The following is a 20,044-nucleotide window of genomic DNA, read 5'->3' on the forward strand; positions in this document are numbered from 1 at the left end:
TGCATTAAAAAATTTTCTAATTTTACTTTATTTAGAATTTTAAACAAAATTTCTATGAAATCCAGGAATTCTCAGGGAATTTCTTTTACGAAATTTAAGTAAACACCCTGTTGAATGGCCTAAACACTAATATCTGTGCGTCGCATTGAAGGATCACCTTAGCGCATGAACGTAAAGGAGCATGCTATTTTAACAATACAGAACAAAGAGAAACGTTTAAATATGAGAAGCGCGTTTCTTGCAAGTCTTCTTGAGCTTTTACGCAGTAGAATCTTTTCGTTTATTCCATCCTACACGTACGATTCACTATTATGAAAAGCTGGCCTTCCGCCAGCTTGCAACCGATTTTCTCATTTTCGAGATAACTTTCATTTCATATGATTTTGCAATCACCTCTAAATTATCATCCCGATTTCCGAAAGCATTTGTTTTTACGACATCATGGATTCCCCCATCTTCATTGACGATTAAATGCTCCAGTGCTCTCATAATATTTTTAAAGTTCGTAGGGTTTGTTCACCGAAACCTGGATTGCCTTTGGTATTTCTAGTTGTACGGGCACTGCGTACTTTTTTTTCATACTGTGCACTTCGTGCGTGAGTCCCTTCTTCGTCTCGAGGCTTTTATAAGTACTGTATACCACGAACCAGACGTAAAAGCTCATGATTATCAGAAAAAAGGCGATTAGGCCTGAAAAAATTACATTATCTTTCAATAAAAATTATTGAACAAATATAAAATATTTTATATTGCTCATTTGTTGAAACGACATAACTAAAAAATCGTTCTTTTTGAGTTGTCTGCGAAAAAAGAGAATTTTTATGAGAATTAAATTCATTCCTAATTAAATAAAGAGCTGATAGTAGATCAAATCGTTACATCAAAATCGCATTTAAAAGAATTATACGTATAGAATTTTAATAATGCAAAACACTTAAATCGATACTTTGTTTTTTGAGTTATGTCATTGTAGTAAATGAGCAATATGCGAAATGTTTTATATACAATGAAGATTTTTCAGTAAGTGAAATAATATCTAGATCGTTCTAACATTTTCCTTTCACGTGTTTAACAATGCTTTATAACCGTGAAAAAAAAAAACAAAGTTTAGGTTGAACTTTTTTTCAAGTAAAGTATAAAAATGTAACAAAAGAAATTCATAGCATGTGTAATACAAACGCGAATTTTCAGATGACTTTTCATATAATTTTAAATTTTAACGTACGTTCGCAAATACCAGCTCTTCCACCTAGAGTTGCAAGGAAAGGACAATCTTCTTCTACCAGGAACAATGAGATTGCTAAGGCTGATATAATAGTGATTTTGACCATCATCCAGGGTGCCATGAAATGACGATTGCTCTGAAAATTAACTACATTATAGAAAAAAAGCTTTGGTTTTTGATTACACACTTCAATAAGAAAACTGAAACACCGGAAAGGAAATTTGTTTCATTTTCTATAGTGTTTAGATGCTGGATATGAATCCGATTTCCAAATTGCTTTATTAAGTCACAGTTTTGAGAACTTTGCAGTTCTAGTTGTAAAAAGGACTATTTTTATAGACTTTGTCATATAACTACGATATGTGACGTGTTGGATAAGTTTTATTGTAATCAAAATTAAGTATGTTGTCAGGACTTCCAATCCTCAAAAGAAATTTTTTGTTTCTAGTATCCAGAGAACACCATAGAAAATAACTAATCTCATTCTGGGTATTTAAAAAAAATGTGTTGAACTGTGTGAGTTTCTTAAGTGATTTTGATTACCGTCAGAGCTCCGTAGAGGAGTAACATGGTGGAGATAAAGTGAATAACTGTGATGACGAGACCACAGTACATCGCGTATACCATTTCTGCAAATAAAATCGCGGTAACAAGAGGGATAATGATTCTTTCTTTTTTTTCATGCATAATGTTTGTGCCTCGTTTGAATATAGCAAGTACTATATTAACCGGTTGCGTTGTGATGTGCCAAGTCCATTTTTTTCGTATTGAGATGGTTTGAAGAAATCTCTTCCAAGGCCTCCCTTTCGAGGGCATCTTCAGTGTCCCTCACCACCATTTCCTGAATCCCCATTGCGTGAGCCAGAGCCAGAATGAAGAATATCATACTGAATCCGGACGAAAACTGCGGGGGTGACATTTATTAAAATTATGCTGAGCGTTATAGAGATCAATTGCTCGAGACAGATTTCACAGAGATTGCTATTACCAATTGGAATATGGCAATTAGTATCGTGCCCTGCCTCAGATTGAAATAGTGCAAAAAATTCTTCAGCAATCCAATCTTCATCTTGGCTTCCGTTAGTTAACGTAGATTACTCAAGTTCTTCAAACCTGAAAGCTCATTAATTATTTTCTACATAATTCCTAAATATCCACAATGAAAAAAATTTACAAAATTTTAATAAATATTTGTTTGTTCAAGAAAATATTTACCTGCAGTACATAAGTATTTACTCAATAAAACAAAATCGATAGTTTAATTAGTTGTTTTTTCACTAAATAAATATATATTTACATTTAGTAAATATTTTCTTGCAAATATACAAATTATTTATTAAAATTTAGTAATTTTTTTTCAATGCACTTCGATACACGCATTATTATACTTTAGTACATCTAAAGGAAAAAAATATATTTCTATTCTAATAAAATAGATTTGCGAGCCTTACGAATAGAGAGTTTGTATCATAAATTATACTAACAATCGCGGAGACTCTTTTACAAATAAAATACAGCGAGTAACGACGAAACAATGTATCGAAATCACGTTGCTATGCCTATCTCCGATTATTTTGCCGATTAACAGTCCATCACGAGCTTGCCACCCCTTGGCAACCACACCATGTAATGCGTCGCGACGCACCTTAAAGCAATTGAAGTCACCAATGGACTAAAGTAGGTGAAACGGCACGTCGCCGCTTACCTTTGCGAGCAGGTGTGCTCCGACGAACCGCCACCGTCCACTCGCGATGGGAATCAATAACTCTCGTGTACACCGCGACAACGGGACGCGGAATTTGTGGCGGTGGTCTTTACTACGAGCGGGATCGCGGCGACGATTATCCTCGCTCGCGACGCCCGTACGATCGCGAAAAATAATGTAGCCGAAGAAGGAATCTTGTCTCGGAGTTGGTCTCGCCGGGGCGCTTGCGATGCGCAGAACGCGAGGGTGGCTTCGCGGTTTGAGGAGGGGGTTGAAAACGGCACCCTGCCAGCAGACTACTCGACGAACGCGCACGCGCCACGAGACGCATCATGTATTCTGTGTGGTGCGTCTGCTCTGAATTGATCATTGTTTATTTAAACGTCGCGTTGGCGTCAATTAATCTCATAACTTGTCGGATTATTCTTTTTAAATTAAACCTGCTGGATTTAATTAAGTCTTAGCACAAAGTTTTGTTAATGGAAAATGTTTCATTTTTCATTTCTTTACAGATGGATGAATATAAGCGTGTTTAATTAATGAATTAATCATTACATATAAATACAATAATAATTTAAAGAATATTATATACTTTTATTTTAATTAATTCTATATTTTCAAAAATAAAACTGAAAAATACAGCAAGTTGACAATAAACTTTAAATGTTAACAGGATCCTTATCTATGATATTTAATATTTCAGATGTTTGAAATTTAAGAATCCTAGAAACTTTTAATTAAAAATCATTAATATATCAAAGAAATTCAAGACACATGCAAGAGAATTCTGAATTTTGAAGTTTATAGAAGGTACGTGAGTAAAAAATAGAGCCTTAATTAAGCGAGAATAAAATCTTCATTTCAATTATATACAAAAATCAAATATATTTTTCATATGGAATATTTGTAAATAAATAAAAATAATTTTTTTAAACTCAGACAATGGTCTTATTAAATAATATAACAAGTCTTATAAATATAATAAGATTCGAATAAAAAAAATTAAAAGAAGTTAAACATCTTCTAAATCAATTTCAAAATGATAATTGTTTTTAATCTTCTTCTTCGTTTTTTTTTTAAATTGTAACATGATAGGCAACTTTGAACAACAAATTCGTATTCAATGGGTGAAAGTACCTTAGAAATCATTATTCACACTCTTATAATAAACTTTCATAGATCTGTGTTATTATAATCACACAAAACGAAATTCCTTATAACTTACTTTTTAAGTATCATACTTATCTTTAATCTTGTCTTTAATTAATCTTTTAATCTTCGAAAATTTCTAGCCATTTAAGTGCAAGTTTAGTTTCTCAAAAATTAAGCACTGAAATCAATATTCTCTGATGTAAGTTTTACACATAACAAATAAATAATAATGGCTATAGCAATGATCATTATAAACTTTATTTAATAATTACGTTGTTTCTAAACAAATATACTTATTCCAAAATATCGATGTATTACATACATATTTTATAATTAGTACATTGAATAATATTATAAGGAAGAGAAAAGAATGATGGAATACCATTTTGTTTTCTTAAAATAACTCGGTAGATATTAACACGACATAATTCTTATAGACATAAGTTTGTTAGCTATAGAGCTTTACCAATCATCCTATAGGTAGAAGTACATCGAGTATATAGAACGAACGTAATTTACATTTTATTGAAGAGGCAAAAAAGAATGCGTTTGTGAAATAAGAGGGAGGTCACGGCATAATGCTAATTAATATTTTAAAGGCATTTTTATTTATAAAAAATCATAAATTTTAATAATCCTTTATAGATTTCACATACTAATAAAGTTCGTAAAACAAGATTTTATGAACATTTTATAAAATATATATTTACATAAAAAAAAAATTTTTTTAGATAATTTCTTTGACTTAAAAAAATAACTTTCTAAAATAATTTTTTTGCTGTTAATAGTAGTATTATGCAACATTTACAACGCAGTCGTAAAGTCGCAAGTACAGTCATAATGTAATTGATCTTCTTCCATACATAATATAACTTTATATGTCGGATTCGTATATACATTACATCACATATTACATTCAATTACATTTGAAAGTCACATTCAAAACCTTTAAAATGTTTCAAAATGCAATCATAAATGCCTTATTTTAATTTATTTCAAATTTCGAAATGTATAGAAATTCGAACAAATTATACGGATGGGTTGATTTGCGAACCGCTGCTGAAATTATTAGATCCACTCATAAATAATAGCTTGCGATTTTGAATTCTAATCTAAAAGTTAGTTCGATCGAGTTGAGTCATCTTTCCAAGTAGTCATAGAAACGCGACGCGTGCCCCGAAATGGTAGATTACGGGGTCGAGGGGGATGAATGCGTGATTGTCGTTTCGGCGGGCAACACGGGTAAACGGCGCGAATTCGTGACCCGTAACAGTCCATTTTGCAATTAGCGTGATTACGCGCGTCACTCTCGGGAATATTTACGATTTTGGAACCGATGGAGCGAAAGTATCAGAGGGTCAATTTGGGGGTTGGCGCGTTTCATAATCCTCCAAGAGCAAAATACAGCGAGGAAACGAAAAATCTTATTAAGTGTAAGTAAATAATAATCAATATTTGCGTGACGTGTGTTAAATATATTAAGCTTTACGTCAAGCAAAAAGTTAAACTTGCTTTTTTATACAATTCAATTGCGCGTTCTTAATATCTGACAATTATCAAACGCCAGTATTAATGGAGGAATCCAAGCTAACAATGTTGCAAAGGAAAACGATCCAAGAGGCGATAGATAGGGGTGAGTCCTTGCCGCCTTCCATCGACAGAACGAAAAAAGTGAAAGATAAGGACGAAGATTACCAAGTAAATATCATAACATAAATATCTCGAAAATGATTTTAAGATAATATCTTTTAGCATTTTCCGCTAGGTAAAATTTCCTAGTGCTTGGAGGAGGCGTTCGCAGGATACGATTATAAGCAGCGGTGCTTACGAGAGGGAGCAATACAGAAGGACCGCGCCCTTACGTAATAATTAGAAATAATATTTACTTCGAGATAATAACCAAAAAATATATTTGTGAAACACCGGTTGAATGATATGAATTTTACGCAATTAGCAAACAAGGAGAAACAAAAACGTCACTTGGCATGCATGATGGCTTACGGGAAAGACATGCCAGAAACTCCTCACGGTCCTAAGATTCTTCACAGGGCTAAACGTGAACCGAAAATACCCGAGAACGTGGATTTCCTGAATGACTGTAAGTGACCACAGTCTTTCGCGTAAGGGATATAATATACTCAATTTAAAGCAGAGTAACAAAAAACTCTTTTCCTCTCGAAGATATTATAGAGCTTCCGAAATTTAAAATATAGTAGATTTTTGTTATGCACGTTTTTAAAAACTGACGTGACGATAAATTGCGTTTATTTTTCACAGTGACACAAGGAATCCGCGAGAGAATGGATTTCTTGCGCGATATGGAGAGTCTCGGGATGGAGAAAAAATATCGACCCATAATACAACAAGAGATAGCGCAGAAAATACGGTTGATCGAGTCGCTGGACAGCCAAACGTGCGACGAGCTGCGAAAAGAGATTTGTGAACACAAATATGAAAGATTGTCCCCAAAATTGTTTCCGCTGACTGAGCCTGGAGAAAATTGATTTCTTCCTTTCTTTAATATAATCCACGTGTAATGTAGGAATTACATGGGATATATCGGATTATACGTGTGTCAAATATAATCGATCATGCATTTCTATCATACTTCAATCGTCTGCTAAGTCACAAGTGAATTTTATAGATAAAAACGTGAACAATAATATAATTTTGAATAATATAATTCACCCACACACAATTATCTGAAATCGCAACTATATAAATTATTTGTAAAATTAGATTCATTTATTGCGCAAAATTGTCTTCATATTTAATAATATAATATTTATAATAAATAAATAGATATGAGAAATATTACATATTAAACATAAATGTATTAAAAACTATTTGAAAAATATTTATTATGTTATATTATGTATAAAAATATTTTTCAATGCGTTTCTATATATTTAAATATTTTATTGTAATAATTTTTCTATTATATCAAAATTTATATAAAATATTTCTATAAAATTTTTACTATATATTTCTTGAAAACACATTCAGAATATTAAAAATTTTATTATAAGTTTTTTTGTGCTCTTTGAAAATAATAAAAATGGAAAAAAAAGGACAACATTACACGGTATTCCCAAGCGGTCACCCATCCAAGTACTAACCGTGCCCAACGTTGCTCGACTTCAGTGATCGGACGAGAATTGATATGTAAAGGGCATAAGCAGAAAATCATTTGACATATTTTTTTCACTATACTCAGATAGTATAAAATATTTATAAAATATTTTTAAAATATTTAAAAATATGAAAATATTGAGAATTAAAATATTTTAAATATGTATGCATAAACATTTTGTATATATTTTTCTGTTCGGAAAAAGTAAGAATATCGAAAAGATTACATATGTATATGTATGTATGTATATTAAAAATAACTAATAAAGTGATATATCGCAATCAATTTCGAAAATTTTGTCGACAAACTAATACTGACATCAGTCAGACCGATCTGAATTGGTCTTAGCTGACACAATACAAGCGAAAATTTTCTGAGAAATTCGTTCATCGAATTGAATGAAGATAATTACAAATTCTCCTCATTAAAAGGATAAAAAAAATTTATTTTTAAAAATTGCCATTTTTTGATCTACCTGAGTGTCGAATTAACCACTAAAACGGTTTTGAGAAAAAAATATGTTTTTGATATAATGGACATTTTCTTAGATGTTACACGGAATGAAATTCGAGCAGGTAGCGGAGAACTGACAACTGAGGGTATTATGTTTATTTCAAGAGACCGGTTTCTAATCTATTATGTCGAAACGTATAGAATAAGTTAGGGGAACTAAAATGAAGAAAACTTTGACTGTTACAAATGGGTCTACGTGAAGCTATTAGTAAGAAAATATTTGGATCATGTGTATAGATAATCAATTTAAAACTTTATCAAGAAATTTTTCTCAAAACTATGTTTACAAAATTGGGGGATACTCTTCCGAGAAAATAGCTTGACCGATTGACTTGAAGAAACTTTGCACAATTATTAACACTTTTGCCGTTCATAAATTACAATTTATTTATATTCCTCAAATAATCAACTTTTTTATATAAAAATAGTGTTTAAAAAAATATTGAAAATTAAAAAATGAATTTTGTTTTGCTGCTATTTTATTAAATTTTAACTTATTTTAACTTATATGTTAGTTTATGGTAACTGCGTATATCAATGCAGAATACTAGCCAGAGAAAATAATTAAAATATTTCACTTTTTCATGGTTTAGAATTTTCCTGTGTTCAGAAACGTTAAAAATATCATTTCATTTCTGTTTAACATTAAAATAACAAAGGTAACATTAATATCTCTAATATTTCTGAATAAATCCCTCCTCTAGAGTGACAATATATAATTATGTATAATTATATATAAAAAAATTTATTCCGGGAGATAATATGGATGCTTATAATACTTATATAATTCATAATACCACCTTCTACTCTATGAATAAATTTTCATTAATTTTTAATTTAACTAAATTTAATCTTAACGTAACTCTTAACTAAATAAGTTTTTTTATTTAAATAACTTTTAACATATAACTAAATCAATTTTATAAGCCATTAATTTTAACCAAATTTAGTTAAAAGAAATATATTAACTCCAATTTCTGAATACATGCATTTTCTCTAGCGATTTCGATGCATAACGTAAACATCGCAGCGTGCTCCCGTCCAGCTCCGGTTCGTCGCTTCACGCGGACTCCGCGGCGAGACGCCGCGATCGCGCGAGCACGAGGAGGCGAGGATCGACGTTCCGCGCGGCGTCCCGTCCTCTCGCCAGTCTTCCGCCGCGCGGCGACAGCGTGTGTCGTGTGGATATTTTTCGCGCGTCGCCGTCGTTTTCCACTGTCGACGTGTCGTAACGTTGTACTCTCGCGAGTGCTGCGAGTGCGCGTGGTCCGGTTACGCGTTACGAGATCATTCGTGTTCGCGCGACCAGAACGGGAACTCCAGTCTCTCGACCGTCGATCGACTCGCCGACTACAGCTGCTCTATTTTTTTTTTTTTCTATTTCTCTTCTCTCCTCTATCTCCGCTGCCGATCCGGCGCACGAACGATCCACGGATGATCCACGGATGATCCACGGATGATCCAACATGGCGTCGACCGATCTGTCGTTCGGTAAATGATGAGCTCTCGGAGAGGGCCGTAACAGTCTCCGTGACAAGGTCTCCCGCGAGGTCAACCGGTTCTCTCGACGGCCGATCATCCTCGCGTCGCGTCGTCCCTGCCACGCGAAAAGGCGGTCGCGGTCTCCCTTCTCTCTTGTCCTTCCCTCTGCCCCCTTCCCTCCTCCCCTCCCCGGATGTCCCGATCTCCTTATCAATGCGAGCGCAATGAGAATACGGGACACATACGGGCGGACGTCTCTCGTTTGCCTTCCGCCCGTCCGACGAGAGCGAGCATCGCGACCGGGAGATGCAGCTTCCTCTCTCTCCTTTTCTTTCTCATTCTCTTTTTCCGCGCTCCTAGCGATCGCGTGTCCGGGATGCAGGGGTAATCAGCTGATCCTCACTGAGCGCCTTGACATCCGCGACGTAATCGCGTATGCGTGGCCAGACGACGACGGTAACGGTAACGATGGCCCGCGCGTACGTTCGATTTCCGTCCCCATTTGATTTCCATAAACCGTTGCAGTAAACTTTATAGTAGGGAAGATTTTTTTCTTCACCGGATTTTAAAGGGACGTACACGCGCGCGCCTTCCCGCAAGACGCGAATCGATTGAATCCGCATGCTTGGAATATCGTCGAAACGTTAAAGGGAAGTTGAGTGATTTTAACATGCCTGTGTTAATACGATTCTAATGACGTGTGAGATGTTTCATAATCTGGAGATGATTTCATCTTAGAATTTCAATGAATGTCGCGACATTTTTTGTGCGACGTAAGATTGTTGAAAAACGTACCAATGAGTTGTATTTCATCCCAGTCGACATAAATCATCATTAGATTATATCTACATTATACCTATGTTAAAATTTCGCACTCAACAATATAATGTAATTAACACAAGTGTTATATTTGTATTGTTAAGACATATATAAAAATATAACATAACGTTATATTTTACATGATCACACACAGAGGAAAATATCGATCTCCTGCTGAGAAAAGCAATTACCCAATTTTTAATTTTTTTCTTTTAAGTAATGATTATGATTATTAGTCTTGGTTAAGATTATTTTTTTTTTAATAATAATCTTGAAATACACTTGTCGTTTACAAAAAACAAGTAGCATTTACTTAAAATGTACTCTTGTGTATACACTGAAAGATATATATTTAAAGTAAATAAATATTGTTTATTTTAAATGTTGTATAAACTGATACAATATATCTGTAAATCTTTCATTAAGTTTATCATCATAAGCATCAAATTTATTCTAAATATGTCGCGTCATTCAATTTGCTTATTATTCTGATGACTTTTCTTCGATATAATTTTATAATATTTTTGGAAGGAGTATAAATTCATTGTTTTAATACTTGATGATAAATTTTTCAAAAGTTCCTCACAAGTATATTTTAAGACAATTACCAAGAAAATATTTTTTAAAGATAATCGTTACTTCTGAGAAGGAAAAAAATAAAGTGAATAAACGCTTTTCTTAATAATAGAATTGGTGTTATTCTGTGTGTAGAGACAAAATTAATACTGAGATACGCGCTCTTTGAATTTAACTTGAGTATTATGGAAAAGTTTTTAAGTTTCATTTTATACAGTTCTGATTATAATATACGCAATAATGTGTGTGAGAAAAATTAGTATGTCTCGTTCAATATTACTACTAAGAATACACGTCATATCTTGTCATCATTTTTTAATAAATTGATTATCATGGAAATATTTATTTTAAGCAAATTTGTTGGATCTCTTTTCACAAATCTTTTTTTAATCATTTTGAAGATATCTGGTATAATATTTAAAACTGCTATAATGGATATTTACAACTGCTCAGTCTTTTCTCATTGAATCTATCTACTTTCTATAAGACATCATAAAGTTTGTAGCCAATAAAACCGCGTCATCAGATTGGGATTAAGAATTAAAATTTTTTTTTTAATTGAACATATTTCATCTTTAAATAATATAAAATTCGAAAATTACCAATTTTTAGAAAAAACAATAGACTTATTTACACGATAAATAAAAAGAAAAAAACTTTCTTAATAGATGTTAAAACCGAATTAGCTAATGTTACGAAAGATTTTGTGAAACTCGTGAGGTTGCGCAGGCTTCAACGTATTTGCGCGTTAATTTGGAGCGATAGAGAACGACCGTCGGGAAACGACGACCCGAGGAAAATCCAGCGCGGATTTAAATATCCGTAAGGAGCTCCGTTTCTTCGCAAGAAACGCGGAGAAAGTCACTGGGGTTCCCTTTAACAAAAGCACGCTCGTTCACGAGACGAGCGACCGATACGAACGCATGCACGTACTCCGCGTTTCGTCACGCGCGACCGACGAGAGCGGTCGCGGATAGATAGATCGAGCGGACGCCGCGCTAGGAACGCCGCTCTCGAAGACCTCGTTATAACCGTCGAGAGAACGAGCGAGCGAGTGAGCGACGGTAGAACTCCATCGAGGAGACTTCTCTCTCTCTCTCTCTCTCTCTCTCTCTCTCTCATACACACATTTCTCTCCCGCACGAATCTCCAGGCTCTATACCAGCGTTCTACAGAGAAGTCTACGAGAAGGTATGCTCGCCCACCAGCGGGAACGTGAAGCTCGAGGTGTTCAGGTCCCTGCTCGTCAAGTCGCAACTAAGCGGTTCCATCGTCAATCAGGTATGGACTTCTTCTGCATTTCCTTTTCGAATAATTTACTCTTATTTTATTTTGCCAAGGGTCATTTTTAATATCGGTAAATCCGATAAAAAAAATTCTTTCTCACTTCCGATTATTATCGAAATGTTAGAATGCAGTACGAATAATAATTCAAAGAATGGCACTGGATCGTATCTAATATAATTTTAATTACCGTGTATAAATCATGGATGTGTGACGAGAGGAAGACCGTTAATAACGACGCGACGTATCACTTTGTTTCTTAATTAAACAGAAGCTACAAGCTAGAAAGTATCTTTTGATGATAGCAGTTTTTATAATATTGTTTCGAGTTTTGCAATAATTAAGTTTTCGTAAGATAAACAAAAAGATAAAAATGAGCGTCTAACAAAATAAGTCCCAAAATTGATACAGTTGGCAGCTACGCTACATTCTTTTTTTCTTTTTTTTTTAACATGAACCATCTGTACAAAACTCTTACAAGTTAATATTGTATATGAGAATTCCTAGAAACCTTTTACTTCTAATTATAAAATGTTTTTTAACAATTTATATACATTCACTGTATATTGTTTGAACTATGTAATTTGTAAAAAAGAAAATTGCGTGAATTTTTTTTATTCTTGCTTTTGAATTCGGTTTTTGGAGACTTTACATAGAAAAAGGTCACGACTGCGTAAACTATGGGTTTTCAATTTTTTTTTTAATTACGTGAACAGATCACGTTTTTATCAGTATTAGTAAAATGCAATGTTTAATTTCCGAAGAATAAGGAGGTAACTTCTTTAGGAGACTTATATCGGTATTGACGACTTTCCTCTGTATAATTCGCTCAGAAGTCAAAGATCAATCCACTTCTTGCAAACTTTTTAATTTTAATGCGTACGATGAAGCATACGATTAGTTTGTAACTACATAAATTTTCTCTGCTCTTTTTATTTTACGGAGTTGACGATCGACTTGGCTTCCAAGAGACTCATATAAGACTAGATCCTTTACCGTGTACGATAAAGATGTCATTTATTTCCTTATCTCGTGAATCCATCGAGAAATAAATGGAAAAGAAGGGATCGAGAAAGAGAGGGAGAAGGCGTTCCGTTGGACTGTTACGAAGAAATACATTACTCCGTGGAGTAAATCCGATAGCGAGTTTAAACGCGGCGCGCGTACTCTCACGGATTTCAGTTTCTAACGTACAGCGCGACCTTTCCCAAGAGAAATTTACTTGCCTTATGCTTATATCTTTATTGTAACTGCGTATGCAAAATATTTGTACATATCGAGATTTGTATTTTACATACATAAAAAAAACCCCGTAATAAGGAATCTATTTTTCATACATTCGTACGCCGTACTTTGCCTATGGATTTTGATCGCCGCGAATCGAGTAAGCGAATAATTTTTGTTGATTAATTTAACAGGCATTGACAGGCATCAGTTTTAATCTTTTAACGCATTGGCAATTCCATTGGAAATTTACAATATTAATAGATAATTTTATTATGAATCAATTTCGATTTAATTTTAATTTAATTAATTTAATTTATTAATTGATATAATAGACGTACATATATTTATATAAAAGGCATTTCATAGCAAATCGATCAGTCTTTAAACCCAATTTTATTTTTTATTTTATTTATTTTTTGATAAAAAATGATTCTATCGCGCAAGTTCATTACGTATAATAAATTTTTTATTTTGTTAAAAAAATAAAAAATAAAAAATTTAATTATAATTAATATTTGAAAGGTGAAAATTAAAACAAAGAAAATTAAACAATTTTTTTAATTTTGTAAAAACTAAAAAAAATGATTTTATTAGGTGGATTTTTATAGAGAGGAGGGGAAAGAATAAATAAGTTTTTTAAACCTATTTCGTTAAACCCCAGAAATAACCAGTTTTTTACTATCGTACTAAATAAACAGCATGAAATTTAACATATCAAAACATCAAGATAATTTGTTTCGATTACCGTATTAAAGCAAACTATCTTAATTGATTAATTTGAGAATGGGCATTATCTTAATTCCTTAACATTTTGGAACTACCGAAATAACTGGCGCTTTACCACAAACGATCAGACAGTTATCACTCGCTCTCGCGTGACGATGATTTTTTCTGACGACTTTTCTCATCGTTTTTGAAATTATCATGTGCGACGGACGAGAAAATTTAATCCGATCATATCTCTTCGACTTTCTACTCGGAGATAATCAACCAATTTAGCTAGATATCTGCGTCAGAGTTCGTTTCCGCAAGAGTGACAAAGCGAGTGCTTGTCAGTTACAGGATAAGGTAATCGCAAAATAGGAGAACGTCGTTTGTGCCACAATCATGTATGTACGTAACCAGGAAACGCAATACTTACATCAACTTTGATGTGAGACGTCGCTTGAGTGAAGAGATTCGCGCGAACGATCGTCGCTTATTCGAGCGACGGGGTCGGAAAGGATAGAGTAGATTTGCATAATCCGGCCGTCTGTAATCCCGTTAAAGCGCCTAACGTTTTCCTCTCGTTGCGTCTTTTCGTAATTTACGCCACCGAGGAAAATCGGCGCGACGCGTCTAGGAACGCGTGGACCTCGTTGCGACTGACAGGATAATTTGCTGGATCTCCACGACGCGACGAAGCGCTACTCGTGTTACTGATGCTGTGTATGCGTTTCGGTCGTTTAACGCGGCGCGTTTACTCCTGCGAGGAAAATCTCCACGACCGTGCGCGCCATTTAAGAAAGATAATGATAAGCCAATTGCTATTTCTAAACATTACTGGTGTTATTGGTATGTCACTCTTATCTAATGTACGCGCGCGTACGCTCCCAAGCAACATATTAGTTTATGAATATTTAATAAACGTGGAAAATAAATTTTAAACGTTTAAGCTGAAAAAAATAAACGTTTAAAATTTATTCCGGTTTTTTAAACTATTTTAAATTGTTACAAAAAGTGATTTTTCATGAGATCGTTTTCGGACATTTTTATTCTCTTTTACATGTAATTATAATGATAATAAATAAGCGCATAAAAAGCGCAATATAAATACCATATTTGATTATTTATATTTAAAATTTATTCTTCAGACAAATTACAAATTTATATAGAGACAGATTATAAATGTTTTAATTATGCAGGAAGTTTGTACGCTGCAGTAAGGTAATATAAAAGCAAATACTCTCTCTATTGGAAACGTGGTAAAAACCGGATGTTCCAAACCTACTGCACCCACTTGCTAACGGCAGATTCCTGAAGTCATTAAAGATGAGAATTCTAATACCAAAACGTTAAGACTATAGTACCAATAGGCTTTTACATTTAATTTTTAATTTTGTTAAACAATTATTTTAAATAAAACAATATTTTGTTTAAAACTCTTCAGCATTTTTTTGGATCTGTACAAAAGAGACTTGAATATGTATTTAATTTATGTTAAAGAAGTTTTTAGACATATTTTTAAACGTTCATTTAAATGGTTTTTCTTTACTATTTTATAACGTCTATTTTAACGTTTTTTTTTTTAACAGTTTAAAATACTGTTTTGATATAAGACATTTTGATTTAATAAACATATATTTATACATTATAAGGATGCGTTGATTAAACGTTTTTCAAACATTTATTAAACGTCACTATGTTATTTAGGATATTATTAAATATCCTAAACGCTAAGGCGTGTCTCAACACGGTAGAGAAAATTACAACGAATCGATTGATCTTCTACGAATTGTTTTTTTCATCATTCATTACTCATATTCGTATCGTTTCACGCACTATTACCGCTATTTGTGGTTTCAGTGCGTCATCCAGTTTCGCTTGACAATGTATCTTTACATTCGAAGCATGCGGAAGAAACGTATTAATATTTATCCGCAGCAATATAAAGTGAAAGAAATATTCTTCAGGTTAGTTATTTTCCAATTTTCATATTATGTAATTTTGTACGGATGAAGCGAACCAATTGCGCGCTGATGCATCACGTCGTTATCTCGCGTCGCGAGTTCGGGATTTATCCTGTTCCGTCTCCGTTCATTCTCGCGAGAGTCATTATCAGTGCCAATTATGCGGCGCGCGACGCGCGAACGTCTGCCTAAAAGCCGATTAAAATATTCCAGGCGCCGTATCGACGGAGCCTTATCATCGTTAACAACACGCCTGTCGATGATAGCGCGTTTGGACGCCCCTTCATAATGATGCAAGATTACGTGGCAGGGTCAACCACGCAACGTCGTGTATAGTCTGTCGCTGGTAACCACGTCATAAACGCGTTTTCCAACACATTTGAATGGCTTACTCACCTTATATCTATTCATTTGCATTGCACGTTTAGAATTCACGCGCTATTCTAAGCAATATGCATCGTATACAATGGAAAACGTTTTGTACTTTGTTAAAAACAGTCTTTGTAAAATTTTAATTTTTACAAATAATAATGTTCTCACGTACCATAGTTAAGATTTGAAATAGTTTCCATCGATAATGTCTTTGTTTTTTAGGCATTAATATTTTTAATTTTTGTATCCAACAGAACGTGAGCTATTAGAGCAGAACGTAAATTATGAGAGCATTATGTTTTAGTAGTAAGAAAACACTTTATAATAAGAATAAATACTTCATAAAGCTCAACAATAATAACTTACGCTAGATACACTTAACAGTTTCATGTATGTTGATTTTAATACTTTCCCGACAAATTAACAATTTTTTTTAATGTCAGAATGAGATTTAACAGCTCAAAATAAAATTATTGCTTTTACTTGTTGTTCCAGGGATTAAAATCAGCCCATTTTATCCTTTATTTTAACTGTACAGTATTTCAATAGTATATCTTAGTAATATTGAGAAGGTTATAAAACAATATCTTATTAATTAAGCTTTTTTGGATGCTTACAAGTGAGATTTCAGATCAATATGCTAAGTTGAAGGTTTGTTCGCTACGAGCTGACAAGAAGTAAGCTTTATCGAGCTCAAGGTGTATCTTCGCTAAATGAGCAAGGTTAAAATAATTATATAATGCGACAAGTAGCAGTAAAAATAAAGATTTACTCGATAATGAAATAAAAATTTAGAATTTTCAGAGAAGAACAAGTCTTATCGATTTTGAAAATTTAGAAATTATTTCATATCTAAGCGAAAAAAAAAAGTTTTGTTGAAGTAACAGAAAACTTAGCTAGATACAAATCTGAAAATAATTTTGTTTGACATCAAATTAATTATGTAGGATGTTTAGCTGATAGCTATGATGAGAATATCAATAATCTGAAATTTTATTAATAATTGCGACATGTAAGATGATTTCACAGAAAGTTCCTGGTCTTGGAAAATTAACGTGTGAATAAGACTAGTCTTCAAAGAAACACCGACTTCGTGTGAAAATATGTTTAATTTCAATCAATATAAAACGTTAATAATAAATTTGTGATAAATTTGCGAAATAAATTTAAGATTGACGTGTGAATGTTTATATCATTTTTGTGCAAAATATTTAATAGAATAGTATTTTTTTAATCGCTAGCATTAAGTATTTTGAGAATTTATGGTGATTTAAATTTCTCTGTTAATTCATTTGGAAAAAGTATAATTTATACATTATAATTTTAATAGCTATTTTCTTCTCGGATATATATATATATATATATATATATATATAAAAAATATATATATATATATACACACACACACACACACGCGACACACACACACACACACACACACACACACACACACACACACACACACACACACACACACACACACACATATATATATATATATATATATATATATATATATATATATATATATATATATATATAAAATGTAAATTTGTTGCATAAAATTTCATCGAATTAAAGTTTCATGAGATATTCCGAAGGATATTTCGAAATGTTAATTCATGCGTAATTGAATATAAATGGTAGCTTTGAGAATTTTTAACGCGAATTAAGAACCTGTTTTGCGAAAAGATTTCACGTAAAAGTTAGTGTGACACTCAGAAATGTCATATATTGCATCGCGACGTCATACGCCGACCGTGTCTCTCGTTCATTGTGCTAACCACACAATCAAAATAGCATTACGCAGGGCCGCGCCGCGATGTTCCGCTGTCGCGAGTAGAATAGCAATGCTTTCAGCTACAGGGTGTCTCAAGTTTAACAACACAAATTTGTGAAGCAATAATCTGTCATTAAAATTAAAATTATAAATGCCAATATCGATTTGTAAAACAGGAAAATTAGTGTGGGAAATTAATTAAAGATATAGACATATACTAATTTCTTTTTACAATAATAATTTGAGATTGTTATCATTGTGAAGTCTGCGAATTTTTTAAATAATTGAATTAACATTATAAAATAAATGTAATATTTTTTCTTTCTATTGTTTTATATGATTTTATTGATATTATCATATTGATTATTTTCTTATTACATATAAGAAGCCATTGTGAATAAAATGTTAGAATAAACAATTTAGATTTCTTAGAATAATGCATGTGGTTGTGTTTGAACCAAGAAATTTCATCGTATCAAAAAATCAAGTTTTGTGATACATAGATATTAATTTACGCCTATATACAATTTTTTGATATGTATAACTTTGAGAAATATACTGAATTATTTAGTAATATTACTAAAAAACGGTTAGAATCGTGCAATACATGTGAAAAATCTCCACGATACTTTCCCATTTTTATACGGACAAAGGAGGAAGATAAGAAAATAAGATACCCCGTTCCAGGCTTTTGCGGAGATGATTTACTCCGAAGCTATATAATTTTACGCTGCTTCTCAATTAAGTGCGATGGATTAACGTACGCTTGATACTTCCGCACGCATACTTTAATATCCAATTCCCAACATTGAACGCGCTCTGGAAAGAAGTGCGGCTCGCACAACAGCAGCCGCGGTGCGCGTTTTAACGCGGGTCGTCTTCCTGCTAGGTGAAATCGTTTGATTGCCGTCTTCCGCATTGGTACGCAATGCACGGGTACTTTTATATCGAAAACCGCTCTCCGTTAAAACCGCCGAACCGAACTCTTCCGTTTCTCTACAATGCGCATTGTTTTGCTTAAACGCGGTCTCTCGCACTTTGCACTGCCAATCTCGCAATCGTCGTAAAATAATTTGCGATCGATCGTTAACAACAAAGCCATTTCCCACAAAGCCTCAAACGTTACGATACAACTGCCGCTCGAAGGTATTTGCTCACTCTCATTTTTGTATACGTCTCTTTCATATGCCTAAATTTTATTCTACAATTCCATATAATTTGTACTGTACATTATTTTCATATATAGTAAAATTTTGAGCTATCAAAATTATTATTAAACCCAGCGTCTACTAAAAGATTAGGAAGAAATAATTGAAATTTATTCTTCTTTAAAGTCCAATCATTTAATTAATCTTAGAGTGCTGCTGTTAGTGAACTTTTACCCAGGAGCTCGTTCAACATTCAAGATCAATTATTTGCTTTAAATAACAACGGTAGTCAGCTTGTGATTTCACTTATTCTCCTCTTTAGTGTGTCTATAGACAGTGTTATAGACAGTGTCAGATCTCTCTATACTACGTTCTTTATGATTTATTGTATGATTTCAAGCTTACTCGGATGAATATTTATTCAGAGTTGTATTAATGTAACTTTCTTACATTCATAATTTTCTTACGATATACGTTATTCATATACATTATTTTTGTTTGCAAATGAGTTGTTTGTTTTCATAAATTAATCAATTATTTAAAATATAAACAAAATCATAAATTACTTTATATGGATAGAGAGATAAAAGTTATTACTTAAGAAAACAGGTATTTTAATTTTAAATGAATTTCGCGGTAATTTTTCTGATTATGACAGCAAAAATGAGAATCTAATTTTAGGTAGAATAAATCAGAATATAATTTTAGATAGAATAAATCGGTATATAATAATTATTATTATACATCATTTAAGTAATACTTATATGTTGTTTTATCTTGTACTCAAAAAGAGAAAAATTATTAGATTTATTTTTCGGAAAGAGCAACTCTTTTGACTGTTAGATATCTATTGTATCCATTAATTTTGATTAGATCGAACCCGAATTAAAAAATTTTTTAACAGAAAAACCAGCAGAGATCTCCTTAGACTTAATAAATTAAACACATGATAAATATTT

The 20,044-nt window shown here is 32.8% G+C and overlaps 3 protein-coding genes across 8 annotated transcripts in view; 2 read left to right on the forward strand and 1 right to left on the reverse strand.

The window, feature by feature from the left end:
• On the reverse strand, nucleotides 1-14,523 carry LOC105205245. Of its 5 annotated transcripts, none has more exons than XM_011174568.3 (6): nucleotides 2,931-3,199; nucleotides 2,214-2,338; nucleotides 1,955-2,129; nucleotides 1,769-1,854; nucleotides 1,226-1,361; nucleotides 1-690 (listed from the first exon to the last, which is right to left on the reverse strand). In XM_011174568.3, the coding sequence occupies exons 2-6, from the start codon at nucleotides 2,292-2,294 to the stop codon at nucleotides 497-499; spliced, it is 672 nt and encodes a 223-aa protein (XP_011172870.1). In that variant the 5' UTR covers nucleotides 2,295-2,338; nucleotides 2,931-3,199; the 3' UTR covers nucleotides 1-496. The 5 variants fall into 5 exon arrangements, with proteins under 5 accessions (XP_011172870.1, XP_011172871.1, XP_011172872.1 ...); XM_011174569.3 differs by lacking the exon at nucleotides 2,931-3,199 and adding an exon at nucleotides 14,258-14,523 and having other exon boundaries at nucleotides 486-690; XM_011174570.3 differs by having other exon boundaries at nucleotides 486-690; nucleotides 2,214-2,345; nucleotides 2,931-3,201.
• On the forward strand, nucleotides 5,419-6,586 carry LOC105205283 (UPF0193 protein EVG1 homolog). The gene is made up of 5 exons (XM_039450876.1): nucleotides 5,419-5,515; nucleotides 5,650-5,780; nucleotides 5,848-5,944; nucleotides 6,037-6,180; nucleotides 6,360-6,586. The coding sequence occupies exons 1-5, from the start codon at nucleotides 5,419-5,421 to the stop codon at nucleotides 6,584-6,586; spliced, it is 696 nt and encodes a 231-aa protein (XP_039306810.1).
• The window catches only part of LOC105205244 (sorting nexin-8), a 26,308-nt gene continuing 15,124 nt past the window's right edge, over nucleotides 8,861-20,044 (forward strand). For both annotated transcript variants that reach the window (XM_011174567.3, XM_026130745.2), the window contains exons 1-2: nucleotides 8,861-9,219; nucleotides 11,759-11,886. In XM_011174567.3, coding sequence (XP_011172869.2) covers nucleotides 9,195-9,219; nucleotides 11,759-11,886 — 153 coding nt within the window. In that variant the 5' untranslated portion in view covers nucleotides 8,861-9,194. The remainder of the gene's footprint in view (nucleotides 9,220-11,758; nucleotides 11,887-20,044) is intronic.

The sequence above is a fragment of the Solenopsis invicta genome, chromosome 6 (genome assembly GCF_016802725.1).
Source record: "Solenopsis invicta isolate M01_SB chromosome 6, UNIL_Sinv_3.0, whole genome shotgun sequence".
Classification (NCBI taxonomy): Eukaryota; Metazoa; Arthropoda; class Insecta; order Hymenoptera; family Formicidae; genus Solenopsis; species Solenopsis invicta.

Bases quoted from the DNA above. Each gene is read 5' to 3' on its own strand.
- LOC105205283 (XM_039450876.1), top strand. From the start codon at position 5,419: ATGGAGCGAAAGTATCAGAGGGTCAATTTGGGGGTTGGCGCGTTTCAT. The intron at 5,781-5,847 runs GTAAATATCATA...ATTTTCCGCTAG, and splicing joins ATAAGGACGAAGATTACCAA to GTAAAATTTCCTAGTGCTTG. The intron at 5,945-6,036 runs GTAATAATTAGA...TTACGCAATTAG, and splicing joins CAGAAGGACCGCGCCCTTAC to CAAACAAGGAGAAACAAAAA.
- LOC105205245 (XM_011174568.3), bottom strand. From the start codon at position 2,294: ATGAAGATTGGATTGCTGAAGAATTTTTTGCACTATTTCAATCTGAGG. The intron at 2,130-2,213 runs GTAATAGCAATC...TCACCCCCGCAG, and splicing joins TAATTGCCATATTCCAATTG to TTTTCGTCCGGATTCAGTAT. The intron at 1,362-1,768 runs GTAATCAAAATC...GTTAATTTTCAG, and splicing joins TCCTCTACGGAGCTCTGACG to AGCAATCGTCATTTCATGGC.